The sequence below is a fragment of the Astatotilapia calliptera genome, chromosome 15 (assembly GCF_964374335.1).
Source record: "Astatotilapia calliptera chromosome 15, fAstCal68.1, whole genome shotgun sequence".
In the NCBI taxonomy this organism is placed as follows: domain Eukaryota; kingdom Metazoa; phylum Chordata; class Actinopteri; order Cichliformes; family Cichlidae; genus Astatotilapia; species Astatotilapia calliptera.
Genome location: NC_137436.1, coordinates 35,792,716 through 35,807,261, shown reverse-complemented (window position 1 = coordinate 35,807,261; position 14,546 = coordinate 35,792,716). Strand labels below are relative to the sequence as shown.

Below are 14,546 nucleotides of genomic sequence, written 5' to 3'. Positions count from 1 at the left end.
ATTTAGATTGAATATATTAATTTGCACAAACTGCTTTGTGTAAAGTACAAAAAACAGATTACAGAGTAATTAAAGGAGAAAATCAACACATTTGAATGTACTGCATTAGCCTGATTACTATACAACAGTGATTGGAGAATAGATTTCTATGATCCCTTCATATGTGTAATATAATCCCATAAGTGTATTTCGACACTGACAAATAAACAGCCATCTCCAGTTGAAATGCAACCATTTATCTTGTTATTGTTAATCCCACAACCTGGAAAAGGAAATCCGGTTTCCCCTTGACATGGGCAGAAATTAATTCACTGCCCAAAGTGTGGAATAATCACATTACCACAGTGCATGAAAATTCACTGATTGTGGGCCTCCAGGTTGGATTTCTGGGGAGATCTGATGGATGTCACTGTGTGTAAAGGGATGCAACAGCATAAAAGTGAAGCTGGGTGCTGTCTCTCTGTAAAATTGTGATCCAGTTCAGTGCAACCAATGCAAACAGAAACAAGGAAAACCTGTGGGGTTATTTAAAACATGTTATTAATTTGCAGAAGCAGCAGCACTAACAACAGTGACAGTCAGAGGCTACTGATTATTTAAACCATGGTCTCATCTGTTTACTGCAGTGTAATTAATCCGAAAACAATACAATGAGCTGTGCATTAATTACCGATGTTTCCGTCACTAATAAAAGTTACTGCAAGTCAGTGTACTTTATGAGAGGATTCAAACTGCACTAAAGGAAATGTGAAACTGCATTTGCTATTGTATCAATGTGGACTTTTCCAGCTGGAGTAATTTACCAATCATACCCATCTTGTATTATAAAACAAACTCAATTCCTTAAAAACGCCGCCCGCTTTGAGAGCCCAAAATGTCAGAGGTATATTATGATCTCAAAGCCCCGACTCACTCTCTAAAACAAAGGCTCACTTCTGCTCTTGGAGACAGAAAGACAGACTCTGCATAATCAAAAGAATGAATTTCTCCTCCATCGCTCACTCTCCACCCCCTTTACTGCATGTACCCACCAGTGCCTCAAAGGGGGGTCCATCCATGCCTCCACCCAGTTAAACTTTAATGTGACTGACAGTATAATCAGCACCCATTTCATCCTTCATTTTCACTGCATTGTTTCAGCCTCTGTTCCACCCTACAAAGCAAAAGAGGGAGAGGGGGACTCTCTACTCTCCCAGTGCCTGCCTGCCCGTTGGAGCTGATAAAGGTGAATAATGTGCCGACAGAGCCTGCGTATTAATCCCCATTAAAATGCAGCTGGCTTTCTGAGCTCTCCATGGGGTAATATTAACTTAAAGGCTTCATTCTGTCCTTTAGAGTTTGAAAATTAAGTTCCTGCTTCGAACCCTACACCCTCCCCTCCTCTTCACCTTAACCGAAAAGTCTCCCGCCGTGGCAGAAATGAGGAGTGATAGGAGTGACGTCTGTTACCCTGTCAAATGTCTGGAGAGGAGGTTTTAAGTAACCATTGTCCCAGTCCCATTTAGCATCCCTGCAACACTCATAACTGTCTTTTTAGGACCCCATAAACAGTTGGCTGCCTGGAGGATGGCTTTGATAGGTCAGTGAGAGCCTGTTAAATAACGGTGGCAGTGGTGTCCTCCTACTGCCAGCTGGTTAGATAAGAAGAGAGGAAGACAGGAAAGAGCATCAACATATACAATGTAACTAGAAAGCATGTTGCTTGAGATCAGAGATGTTGAGGTTATTTAAATAAAACATTAAACAATTCTGCATACATTGAAATGCATAATTCCCAAGTATTGTCCTAAAACTGCCAAACCAGGCAGATAAAAGTAAGACAAAATGCCCATTTTGCAGTATAATGCTATATTTATTTATAGCGTTTTTATTATCAGCAAAGACTTCAACATGGTCTGTGAGTAAAGCCGTCAATACAATGGGCCCATCTCACAGCAGACTTTTTGACTGGTGTTTTAGAAAAGGCACAGACGGAAGTAATAACAGTAATTAGGACTCCATTCTATTTAGGTGGGCCAGTAAGTCAATGTGAACACCAGGGCTGTGAAACTGAAACAACTGAATAAAATGATGCCAAAGCTGCAGTTGTGTTTAGTACTGGTAGGGTTTGCAGGGTTTCCCCCTTTATTTAGTTTTTAATACTTAATTGTAAAAGTATTACTTGAGAGATTACAGAACTAGGGTGTTTAAGAATGAGGCTCTCTTTGATTTGTACTTAGGATTTGGAATAATTACAAGGTGTTTTTTAATCTTAGATTCTTCTGTGGATTTTTCATGTCGTTTTCAAACCACAAGAGCAAGTTTTTGCATGAATGAAGCCCAGTGGTGGGCCCATTTGACAAACACTCTTTAAATGACCGTAACTCTGTTACAAACTGTGCTAGAGAAAAAAAATTCAAGTGGTTTTGGGGAGAGGAGAACAAAAGCTTTACAGGGATCTGTATCATGGTAGCAAAAGAAGATTCAGGTACTACGGTCTGAACGCAGACAGAAAAATCAGCTCTGGCTAGATTTTTACATTAATGTAACTCCTCAACCATTTTGGGCTAGAGAGAAAATTCACATAGTTTCTAAAAGATGGGATTCAATTTACAATTTTACAGCCAAAACCACAAAATAAGTGCAGGTGGCCTGTGTGATACTTTCGTGATAATGAGCTATCATTATAGACATAAGCCTGACACTCCAGTTTGCATTGCCCTAAGCAGCAGTACATAAGAAGAACTTTATCACAAAGTCAAACATGTTTGGTTATTTCTCCAGCTTTCTTTTGTGGAGAAATTTTAATGCAAACGCTCCATAAACACATTAAGTAGATTGGTTAAGTGTTTTCCCTTTATGCCAGCGCAGTAACGGCTACAACCAAACCCCTATCCAACGCTGGCACAGCACTGTGCAGATAGCCAGGGAGTTCCTCCACAGAGGAATTTTTGGCGAGGCTTAATTAAAGGCCAACACCACAAGAAAATCCACTGGTGAAATGATAAGAAATGAGAATAAAAACATAAGAATTAAAATCCTCTCCAAAAAGTGCCTCAGAGCAATTTAGCAAACTGCTGAACAAGTAGAACATAAACACTGATATGTTTTTGACTTCCAGGAGTGAGCTCTCCTCTCACCCTCGGCAGCTGTATTTTACAAATGAGGCAGGTGCTGGATAAGCCAGCTAAGCTGCAATGTATGACTGAACACCCTGCTATAAAAGCTGGCGCTAATGGGATCTCAGTTTTAATGTCCAAAGCCAGGCTACTCTGCGGGTGGTTTTAAAAGTAGCATTTAATGTCATTTTTAACATTTTACCAGTGTAACCAGCAGATGTATGGATAAAGGACATCTGGGCCAAGACTGTCCATTTCCCTGTGTGTCAGTCACTGATTACAATATGAATATAGATACACTTATTTAAAAAAAAAAAAAAAAAAAAAAAAGCTAAATTACTGCAGCGTGACAGCTGATGCTTTCAAAATTACAGCTGCCAAATGTGCTCCTCTTATCCCTCCACATGGACTTCCTTCCACAGGCTGCTCAAATGTGACTGGTCAATACGACTCTAAAGCCCAAAGCATCTCACTCCTTGCCCTACAGATTCTGCATATTTATAAGGAAACCTATTTAACTTCGTGTGTGTGTAGCCCACAGGAAAAGGTTTTAGACCTGGAAATGCAAAACCAGCTTCCTCGAGCTGTCTTTCAGCCCCTCAGTATTATGTGACCGAACCTTTTTGAGTTTAGTTCATCAATAACAGTTTTTCCTTATAAGTACAGGAAGTGAAATACTGTCTGAATACTTTTGTTTCCTTTGTGCATAGAGACAAACTCCATGTATTGCACATAGATCAATGGTACATAGTTAAATTCCACCCAAGAGTGATAACTAGCATATAACTGGGAGAGTGTGTCTATTTAAAGCAAGTCTCTCTTCTCACCTCGATATCTTTTCCCTCACTCTAAGAAACATTCGATACTAAGGTTAATCCTCACTGATCAAAACAGAGAATAAGAGTAAAAGGAGAACATGGGTACTGGAAAAGAATGGGGAACAAAAGGAAACATCTTGTGTCAAAGAAAGATGGCAGAATGGTATCACTTCACTGCCTCTTATCCACCTTAGACAAGATTTCTAGATTTCAGATGAAATCCTCATGTCAAAGCGCTGACTATAAAAGTCAACAAAGAATATAATGCTGAGAAATTGTTCTACTTTTTGTTTTTTCACCCTAGTTGAAATATGTTTGACGTTTTCACTTTTCCACAGATTTCTGACAGGCGTTAAGACCGTTCATGAATCATCTACAGCCAACACTTCCTCCTCGGGATAATAAACATTCATCAAAACATAGTCCAGAACAACTGGCCTTGATTGTGTGAGTTTTTCAAGTTTTCCGTCATTACTTCTGCAGAACAAACAGGTGCTGCTGGTGTCACTTCAGACAGCTTCTACTATAAAATTCAGCATCCATCCTCATCTTTTTAGCATGAGTGACTGCACACGTTAAGTGCTTCAAGCTGCTCTTTCATCTGCTGCTCCATTTTAGCACAACCAAGTGACCAAAAAACAAAAATATATAATTTTATATATTGTGGCAAAGTGGCATTATCAAAGTTTTTCACTAACTAAGTGCATATGCGCCACACTGTTGATGGTAAGGACCACTGTGTTTGTCAGAGGAAAAGCTGCGGGAAGGTTGTTTATTGTGAGTGCTAAACAATGACGTCCATGCTGCGGTTGGGAGAGGAGAAGGTGAGATGTAGCTCAAAAGTCCCGCTTTGTTTTCTATTAAACGATGCAAGAGGGGGCAATAAGCGTGCTTTGAATGTGTGCTTGTGTGTATTCAGGGCATGTGTTAAGTGTGCAGCGTGTGTATGATTTTAATGGCGTGTGCTCTACAGGCGGAAGCACTTGCTCTGTCACTTAACGCATGTGAGTGAAAGAGATAGGCAGGAAAGCGTGCTGAAGTGGTGAATAAACAAACTTAAATGGATTTTAATTGAAATTAGCTCCTCACCTTGTGCCAGCCTCTCTAGTCTTTTGCCATGCTCAGGAGGGACACTGTACCTGTGGAGACAAGAGGAAAAGATGACAAAAAGTCAGACACCTCTGACTTGTGTTGAACTTTTTTTAACCTAATTTTCACCTTCTCTTTCTTCCAATTATCTTAAAAGAAATCAAGATGTACAGAATATTTTTACATCTCTAGTGTGAACACTTTGCTTGTACTAACAGCTTAAAAGGAATCTGCAGTTTTGCTGAGGTGAATCTGCAACTTCAGGTCTTCTCATAAAGCAGATGTGTGGATAAAGCTGGGTTGCATTCTTAGCATTAAATATATCACAGAAACATTATTTTCATTGATGATTTAATTCATTCATCAATTGCTTAAGATGAACACAAAGCATATTTAACAGGTATTTATACTATAGTATACAAAGTCAATGCATGTGTTAAAATGTCAAACAGCAAGCATGTGGCCATGTGACAATTTGACTTGAGATTCACCGTAGTATTAAAAGCAAACAGATGAGCACACAGGGTAAGATGCTAGAGGGAAACAACAAAACACACAACCTGTTACGGTTTTAATACGATTTAGAGTCAGAGCTGTCAGAAACACACCACGGAGGCTCATGGTTATATGTGCATTACTCTAGTGATTGACTTGGTGCAATTAAGAAGAAAACTTTGAACAAAAAATGTCAATATCTAAACACTGTAGCAGCGAAAGAAAACAATTATCATTAAAAATATTTATAGTGAGACTGGGAGGGAAGGAGAGGTTAGTGGAAAAGATCAAATGAGCGGTGAAGGGCAGGACCAGGAGATATTAGTGTTTTGGGAGTGCTAGGTTATTTCTGACCTCTCAGCAATTACTGGTTTGATGAAACTGCCCATGACATAACCGTCACTATTCCTCCCTAAAACAAATTCTTGTTTTTGTAACTGACATATCTGTGCATTTGGCAAAAGCCCTTCTTTTTGTTTCTTTGTTTTTCTTAAATCACCTCAATATTTTACATCCTTTTGTAACAGTAACCCTTTGGCCTTGGTGTTTGTGCTAGAGCGAGGTATTACTATTGGCAGTGTTCGTGCTGATAATACATGAGGTAGGCACTGCAAAGTACGTGGCATTACACCAATTGTCATATGCTAAACTTAGAAAGCAAATTTCTTTCTAAAACAGAGTGGGAGGAAGGGAGCAGAGCTAAACTATAATCTGCTCATTTGTGAAGTTATTACATACTCTTTATTACAGCAATTAAATCCTCGGTATTGTTTAACCCTCCATAGACCTTGAGAAATGAAGATGGGTGGGGGGAGGAGAAAAAAAAAAGCCTACATCTCTGCTTTCTTACAGAAGCCTTAACAACAAGAGAGATGTTTGAAACAAACTGAGAAAGAAGTAACAAAGAGAGACGGTGAGAGGCCATCGCACCTAATGAGAGACAAGAATGGACAAGAGAATAAGACTCACAGAGAGGAAGGAATGAAAATAATTAATAAAAGGAAGCATAAAGAGAAAGTCCATTCCAGTCAGAGACGCCATGAAACATGGCGCCACACTGCCACCTGTAGACAAAAGATTAGACCGTAGCTGGAGCTGCAGCCTCCTTCAGTGTTTTATTGTAAACACTAAAAGCTATGCATAGATTTTAGCTCCAACCTGACATTGGGTTATGGGCTAATGTTGTCACAAAGCTCTGCAGGCATTCTTATGAGTTATGACCAGATATATCACTCGGGTTTTGGGTCATATAGCGAGCACGGTATACACACGGTATACACACGGATACAACTGAGTGCAGCATTGTAACGCAGTTTAGCTGCAGCTCCAAAAAAAAAAAAAAAAAAAAAAAAAAAGGAGAAATAAAAGAAACAAACAAACTGTAAAACGAACAGCAAAACGAAAACAAAATGAGCTTCGAGTAATTCCAGCATCTGTGTTCAGCTAGGCTAAATACATCCCCACACCTCTCAGCTGAAGATTAAATTGATATCGATCTTTTCCTCCAACTCAGGAACACAGAAAACAACTACATCTAAACCGAAGTTTTGGAGTCCACCTCTAAAAGCTGTTTGGGATTTTTTGTTTTTTTTTTCTGCGTGAGGTAAAATCACATCAGAGCTTTCTGTGCAAATATGTACATTTTTCAGAGAACTCCATCCCAGAGACAAACTAAACAAATCAAACGATCAGCGTGAGTCCTCCTGTTCCCCTCCGTCCGAAGGCTGAGGTTTCCATGGCAACAACACGTATGTCACTCTGCTGGCACGGTGAGAAACGCACAAAACAACGCACGGCAAATGAAGGCTTGAACTTTTACACCTCTCTGGGGAAGAGTGTTATTTACCCAAGGTGGGACACCTTTCCAGGCAGGTAGAGATAGAGGGGGGAGCCTTGACAGCACGAGAAGTGCCAATGCATGTGTTAGTGCGCCACTGCAGACATGTTGCACACACACTTCTTTAAAAATCTGTAAACAACTATGGCACCGTTAAAAAGGAACTTTCAGCTACTAAAAACATCAAGTCAACGCTGAGAACACCCCACTCAACATCCGAACTGCAGCTGCATTTCAACTTCTATGCAGATTTTCAGCTCCCCGTTCCTCTCCTCTGGGAACTGTCAAACGACAATGCTTCAAAACCATCGGACTACAGAGGAGGTTGAAAACTGATGGATTCATAATGAACTCCACCCTTCCTGGGAAGTTGCAGCTGGGCTACACTTCAAAATATCCCTTTCAATTCTCTTTCGTCAGCCTTTCCCTATCTTCTAGTTGCATGCTCAGAGGCTAATCTTTTAACTGACAGCATATCTATTGTTGTGTGTTGGGGTAGATGGATGATTGACAGGGTTTCAGCACTGAAAAGAGAAAAGAGAATGATGGAGGGATAAAGATGGGAAGAAAGTGACTGGCAGCTAAGGGTGAGATCTTCCACACATCCACTAGAATGTGTGCGATTGGCACTAGTAGTTTTGGTAGGGTCTGACTTTGATGGGAGCAGAGTTGCATGGGGAAACGGAGTTAATTTCACAATCGGCTGCACTATGAGAGGAGAGGAAGTGAAAGACAAAGAGAGTGTGTGTTTTAAAGGACCGTGCTCTGTTTAACAGCCTGTAATTACCCCACCACACACAAGTATAAAAGTGAAAATGATTCAGTTTCAGTGGGGGGAGAGTGCGGGTGGGTGGGCTTGGTGAGAATTAGACAAGAGAATTCAACAAAAGCATAAAAAGTCTGGGAGAAGAAAAAGAGAGAGGAAATAAAACTCGTACATCTGTTTAGTTGGGCATCAATTAGTCAGACTGATGTTAAAATAATGTTGTTGTTTTTTGTTTTTTTTAATTACAAGATTCTCGATTACCCAATTTGATAATGGTTAAAAAAAAATAAAAAATAAAACAGAATCCGTCACAGCACGAAGGTCCTGGGTTTGAATCCACCATCCGACTCTGTGGAGTTTGCATATTCTCCCCGTGCCTATGTATGTTCTCTCTGGGTACTCCAGCTTCCTCCACAGTCCAAAGACATTTAGGTTAGGTCAACTGGTAGTTCTAAATTGGCTATAGGTGTGAATGTGAGTGTGAAAGGTTGCCTGTCTCTCTGTATTAGCTCTGTAATAGACTGTAACCTTTTTGGCCTATGACAGGTGGAATAGACCCCAACCAGATGCTGGATTCATAATGAACAGTTACAGAAAGCGTTTTTAAAAAGACCACAAAAGGAAGAAGCAGTCTTTTTAAAAACAAAACAAAACAAAAAACTTCTTTCTGCTAAAATATGTCTTGTGCATTAAAACCAGTTCATTTCTGTTATAGTGAGCAAAACTGGTCTCACATTGGCTATGATTTGCATACCTCTCTGGCTACACAAAGAACATTACTGAAATTTAATAAATTCAGATAGGGAGACGACAACAGTAATAACACTGCCCTCAAGTGGCTGTAAAAGGATTTATACGACTTTGGTGTGTTAAAAAAAAAAAAAAAAAAAAAATCTATGAAACAGCCCTAAATATGTAACCAACAATTGTTTCCATAATAATCTTTAAACACGGATACAAGAGAAAGACAGAAACACCACACCTTCTTAGCAATTTAATAAACACCGTGGAGGTGTATTCAAACAAAGGAATACTGCATACACAGACCTCCATAAGCAATGCAGCAGTGCCAGAGGTCCAGAACATGTAACACCAGACTGAACACTGCAGCTCGATGAATGTAATTTCATCTGTCAGACCACACGCACTTTGACACTGAGTCGTAGTGAAATATACTCATGCTCACTCGGAGGTGTGAAAACAAGACAGATGATTTTAATGAGGTGACATCACAGAGAGGGGGAGCTATAACACATAGACACATGGTATACCACTTCAGGAGGCAAGCAAGAGAGGGGAAAAGGTGGCGGGGAAGCATACTGTGAAAAGAAGGAAGACAGGTGAGAAAGAAAACAGAGAAGGAAATCTTTAAAACAACAATAAAAACCCACAAACACACACATACACAGAAGCAATACTGTATTTCTGAAAGCTGAGATGACACTGCTCCCCTCCTGCAGTGATATGGATGGAAAGACACACACACACACACACACACACACACACACACACACACACACACACACACACACACACACAATCAAGGAGCAGAAAAGGTAAGAAGAAAAACATTTTCCCCTCAGGAACCATGTGACAGAAGGAAATACAGACAGCAGGCAAGAAAAGTATAAATCTGAATCACAGCACTACCTCTCCTGTACAACAGGCTCTATAAAGAGTTTAAGCAACTCCCAAATGTCAAGGTACAATGAGACAAAAATTTATATCTTTGTTTTTAATTTACCATTCTTCAAAGTACCGCATCAGACTAGAAATTGAAAAATAAATCATGTGAATAAGATAAAGTGACAACTAGCAATTATAAAGAGAAATAACTTTTGTGCCTGCTGTTGACACAAAATGTAACAAATAACATTTTTTACCCGGCATTGAACAGAAAGAAACACTACTTTGTTATTGTTTGGCATTACCAATCAGTCAAGCTTCAGTTTCAATTTGTATTTGCTTGAGTCCAAACCACATAATTAGTCAATTTCATCGAGATGAATGATTTGGCAAAAAAAATGTTTAAATGAAAACATAGTTTAATTAATTTCAGTTTTACTTATATAGCAACAAATCAAAACAGCAGTCACCTTAAGGAACATAAAGACCCAACACTGTAATTGGCGACAGTGGGAAGGAAAAACTTCATTTTTACAGGAAGAAACATCCAGCAGAACCGGGCTCAGAGAGGGGCAGCCATCTGCCGGGACCAGTTAGGGGTCGTGGCTAATGGTTTGCAACGAGCGCAGTAGCAGTTGTGATTAACTTTACACACAGCTAACCTGATACCAGAACCAAAGAGGAAGAGGGAGGAAGGACAGCTAAAAAACTAAACTACGCTATATATTCTAATCACTCCCCAGCATCAGTTTTTACTGCTATGTTCTGCTTTGGAGACTTAGTACATAGACATCAGTTTGGACCCAAAATCAGGTCAGATAAAGGCAGACAAGTTGTGTCTCTAAAGAATGATTAAGGAGTGAAACGAGTTGAAAATTTTGCCAATCATTACTGTCCACACTTATAATAAACAGGATGTAGTGAAGACTTTGACACAAATTTCAAGTTATAAGGCATCCATGTGTAAATATAGACACATTTGAGCTATCCAGGACAAGCATTGCATTTACATAATCAGGTGAAAATTAGCGTGCAAATGACTGCAAATCTGCAAAGCACCCTCTCACTCTGTCCTTCGCAAAGCTCACTGCAAACAATTCAGGCATTCAGGTAGCAGAATCCAACTTTCAGCCTATGCTGTCACTGTTGTCACTTTAAATATGAACAAGCTGTCGCTATACAATGTTCATTTCGTGACAAGCCTTAAACGAAACTCGCTGTTTCACCGCCTTTTAGAAAGCCGGTGGAGAAATGGGCTTTGACAAGACTTTGGCTGAGCACATTCTGCACTTAAAGATCATTCATGGGGTGAGAGAAGCATCACTCTGTAATGTGGCGGTACACTCACGAAGAAGTAAAGTGATTCTGTAGTCCCCACACAAACTGTAAGAAATTATACACACACTTTGAACTCTAAATACTGTTTAGTAAGCATCACTTTATGGTGATGCTGAATAGTAATCTTAATTGCCCCTTGGGGATAAATAAAGTATTTCTGATTCTGATCACTGTCATAAATTTTGTTTTGTGGATTAAATGTTCTATTTTTATGCAGCATTTCCAGTTATCTGTATTTTTATTATTATTAATTTATGTTTAACCATTTCCTGATAAAAATACACAAATGTTCTCAGTCCCTGCTTCCATCACAGTGTGATCCTGGCTACAGAACTATTAGCACATTCACAGCCTGCAGCAGCTTAACTGAGGTAGAGGAGCTGTGGTTTGGAGGCAAGTTTCCCCAGTTACACTGAAACAGTGCACTCAGTGACATACAGCCAAGGCTAACTGGCTGGCAGTGAAGCCATCTGAAACAGCAGTAGCTTCAAATGCAAACTTCTGCATGACAAATGTGTCCCTCTCATCCTGCATTAAGTGAAACAGACACACAAGCCATTGTTTTCGATGGCCAATAAAACTGCTGCAATATTAAAGATTAAAAAAACAAAAAAGAATGACAGATGGTACAAACAGTTAACCGCTGATGGGGTCACTTATTACGGCAGCTTGTTTTAATTTCCACTTTTCTTTAAAAAAATAATAAAAAATTATTATAATTGTGCTTTTTATGTTCTTTTCTGCTTAAGATTAAATGAGAATTGATCCTAAAAATACTATGACTTCTTTTTTCAAAACCAAAGTCACCGTCCTGTGCTAGCCATGAGAAAGAATACAGCTTTAAGACACTTCAACAAATGGCTTCATCTTTTTGATCTGGGACCTTATCCATTTATATGTATGTATGTATGTATGTACACCCATTTTAATTAGAATATAAACTTGGAACTTCAAGTGGCAATTTGTGTCACATTCATAGAAGGTCAGGAAAACAAAGTGACTCACCAGGACTTGGACTGCCCGAAGTGCAAGTAATTGATGCTGTAGAGGTCCATGTCTTCAGTGTGCCAAGCAAAGGTTGTCTTCCACATGCCAAAATACAAGTATGGAGTGTTGACACCCTCAATGACGATCCCACATTCCTGCTCCACCATATCCAGCAGTGTGTTTAGATGGCCGATGTTCCATTCTTCAATGTTCTGGAGAGCATGCAATTATGAATATCAAGTACAAGGGAACCTGCACGCTACACTTTCATCAGTCCATCAATCTCCATCAATGACCACCAGATGGTGCTGTAGTCATATTACTCACTGAGCACGATTTTGAAAGTTACAACAGCAGCAAAAATCTTGAAATATAAAAGTTGTAAACTCCTAAAGCAGCTTTCTATCACAATTACATGGTGCATTTTAATTAAGTTCTAATAATAATAATAATACTACTAATGGTGAAAAAACAACCCTGAAAATTGCCCATTGATGGAAAATAAACTACTATAAACCTATTAGGCCAGAAGTGGTTTATTTTTATTTAAAAACAAACAAACAAACAAAAACAAATTCAAGAATATTTTAAAAACTTAATAAAAATTGTCATTATCCAGACAAACTTCACCCACCTCATCATAGATGGAGCCGCTCACATCAGCACCATAAAGAGGTGACACAAACGTCAGGTTCTTCCAATACTTCCTCTCGAGGTCATCAAAGTCTTTGTGTCGTGGCGTGCAGTACCTGCAAACAGAACAGGACAGGTTGTATTGTAAGCAGTGTGGTGCCCTTCAACTAAACCCTCAAACAAGCACTGTGCAAACATTTACAATCAGCAAATAGACTGTAATAAAATAATTTAAGTCCAATGTATATAAGAGTTTGAGCTTTTGTAGTAGTTCTGCTACAGTGCCAAGGTTTTCATTTGTTACATTATTCTTCTGCCTTAATAGTTATAGCATCTACACGACAATTTATAAAGAAAATGTTTATAAAATTTAAAAAAAACAACAACACAGCAACATAATATAGTTTGAACTGGCTTTTTACCGTCACTAGCACCACAGCTACCACTACCCACCATGACCCATTTCACTTATTTTAAGACAGTATTATTTTCAAACTCATGGTTATCAGGACAAACAAAACCTTCAGCTTTTTAAAATACTGTGCACTGGTGTTAAACAGTATTAGTTTAAAACAGAAAACCTGTCTGTTCTTTCTGGCACCCTGATGCCAATTGTAGGTACAAATAACACAATTCCTGATTTAGTGTGAAATATTAGAATGCACTTTTTTTGTTTATTTATGTTCTCCATCATCGTAGTTGCACTATATTTAGTAACATTCATGTTTTAAACCATGCTGAGTAAGAGCAATAATTGCACCATCAAAGCTTACAAGGACACTATCGTGCAAAACATCACGTCAGATACTGCATTTGTATGCAATCATTTACGAATGAAGCCCCTGAGGTTGGGACCGACTTACTTCTTGCTATTGGCCAGCTTGCGGTATTCACCCACAGTCATAGATTTCTTCTGAATGTTGTACTGGGTGAACAGACCCGACTGACCCGTCACCACTTGGCTGATGGGAGCTGGAATCACCATGTCCTCGATTGTGTCATAGGACTTGCGTGGCTTCCATCCCGCAGGGGGAATCACCTGGAGAAAAAAAAAAAAAGACACTTAACCTTTACAAGGTCAGCAGATTCAAAATCTATTCAAATTCAAAGTATGCAGATTAAACCTTTGGAAATTTAGATGGTGGATTCTGCTGATATCAGCTTAAAACTATAAATGGTTCTTACAAGCATTTTCTAACATGCTTTGATCATTTTAAACATTAGTAATGATGTTAGATTGAACCTTGGCTATGCAAAAACAGGTAGGAAACTAAAAGAGATGCACAGGATTCAAAATGTTACAGCAATACTTCACTAAAACAAAACAAAAAACATCTAGTAAGAAGACTGAAGTGGATATGTGGGTACATATATGTGTGTGTGCCTGTGTCCTGAAATCACCTTTGCCAGGCCAGCGCGATGAGCTCCTTGACTCTCCATGTAGGCGATGTATTTGGCAAAGTCTTTGAACTCCTCCATTGTGGGCCTGAAAGTCATGATCTTGCAGCTGGGGTTCTTGGCAGCAGCTGGCGGCAGGGGGGCCGGCAAAGGTACGGGAGACACCTCCGCACCTGGAACAAGTTCTGGGGCCACATTTGGGTCTGCAGGCTGAACTGGATTGAGGTGTGGAGCAGCATTGTGTTCAGAGATTACCACTTTATTCAGGTTTTCAGCTATTGCTGGCTCCAGAGTGGGAATCTGGTTTTGGGCTTCATTTGAGCTGAGAGTAGGGGGAGACACTGGGTCAGGAGGAGTGGAAGAGGCTGGGGCGGGGTGAGGACCCAACACATCTTCCATGGGCATGTCGGTAGCCATTGGCTCTTGGAAAGATTGCAGGTAAACCTGAGGAGGAAATCAGT

The 14,546-nt window shown here is 39.6% G+C and overlaps 1 protein-coding gene across 1 annotated transcript in view; it reads right to left on the bottom strand.

The window, feature by feature from the left end:
- The window catches only part of kdm4b (lysine (K)-specific demethylase 4B), a 42,193-nt gene that overhangs the window by 24,881 nt on the left and 2,766 nt on the right, over positions 1-14,546 (bottom strand). The window contains exons 2-6 of the mRNA XM_026194264.2: positions 14,089-14,529; positions 13,551-13,726; positions 12,689-12,803; positions 12,073-12,266; positions 5,006-5,055 (exon numbers count right to left, since the gene is read on the bottom strand). Coding sequence (XP_026050049.1) covers positions 5,006-5,055; positions 12,073-12,266; positions 12,689-12,803; positions 13,551-13,726; positions 14,089-14,502 — 949 coding nt within the window. The 5' untranslated portion in view covers positions 14,503-14,529. The remainder of the gene's footprint in view (positions 1-5,005; positions 5,056-12,072; positions 12,267-12,688; positions 12,804-13,550; positions 13,727-14,088; positions 14,530-14,546) is intronic.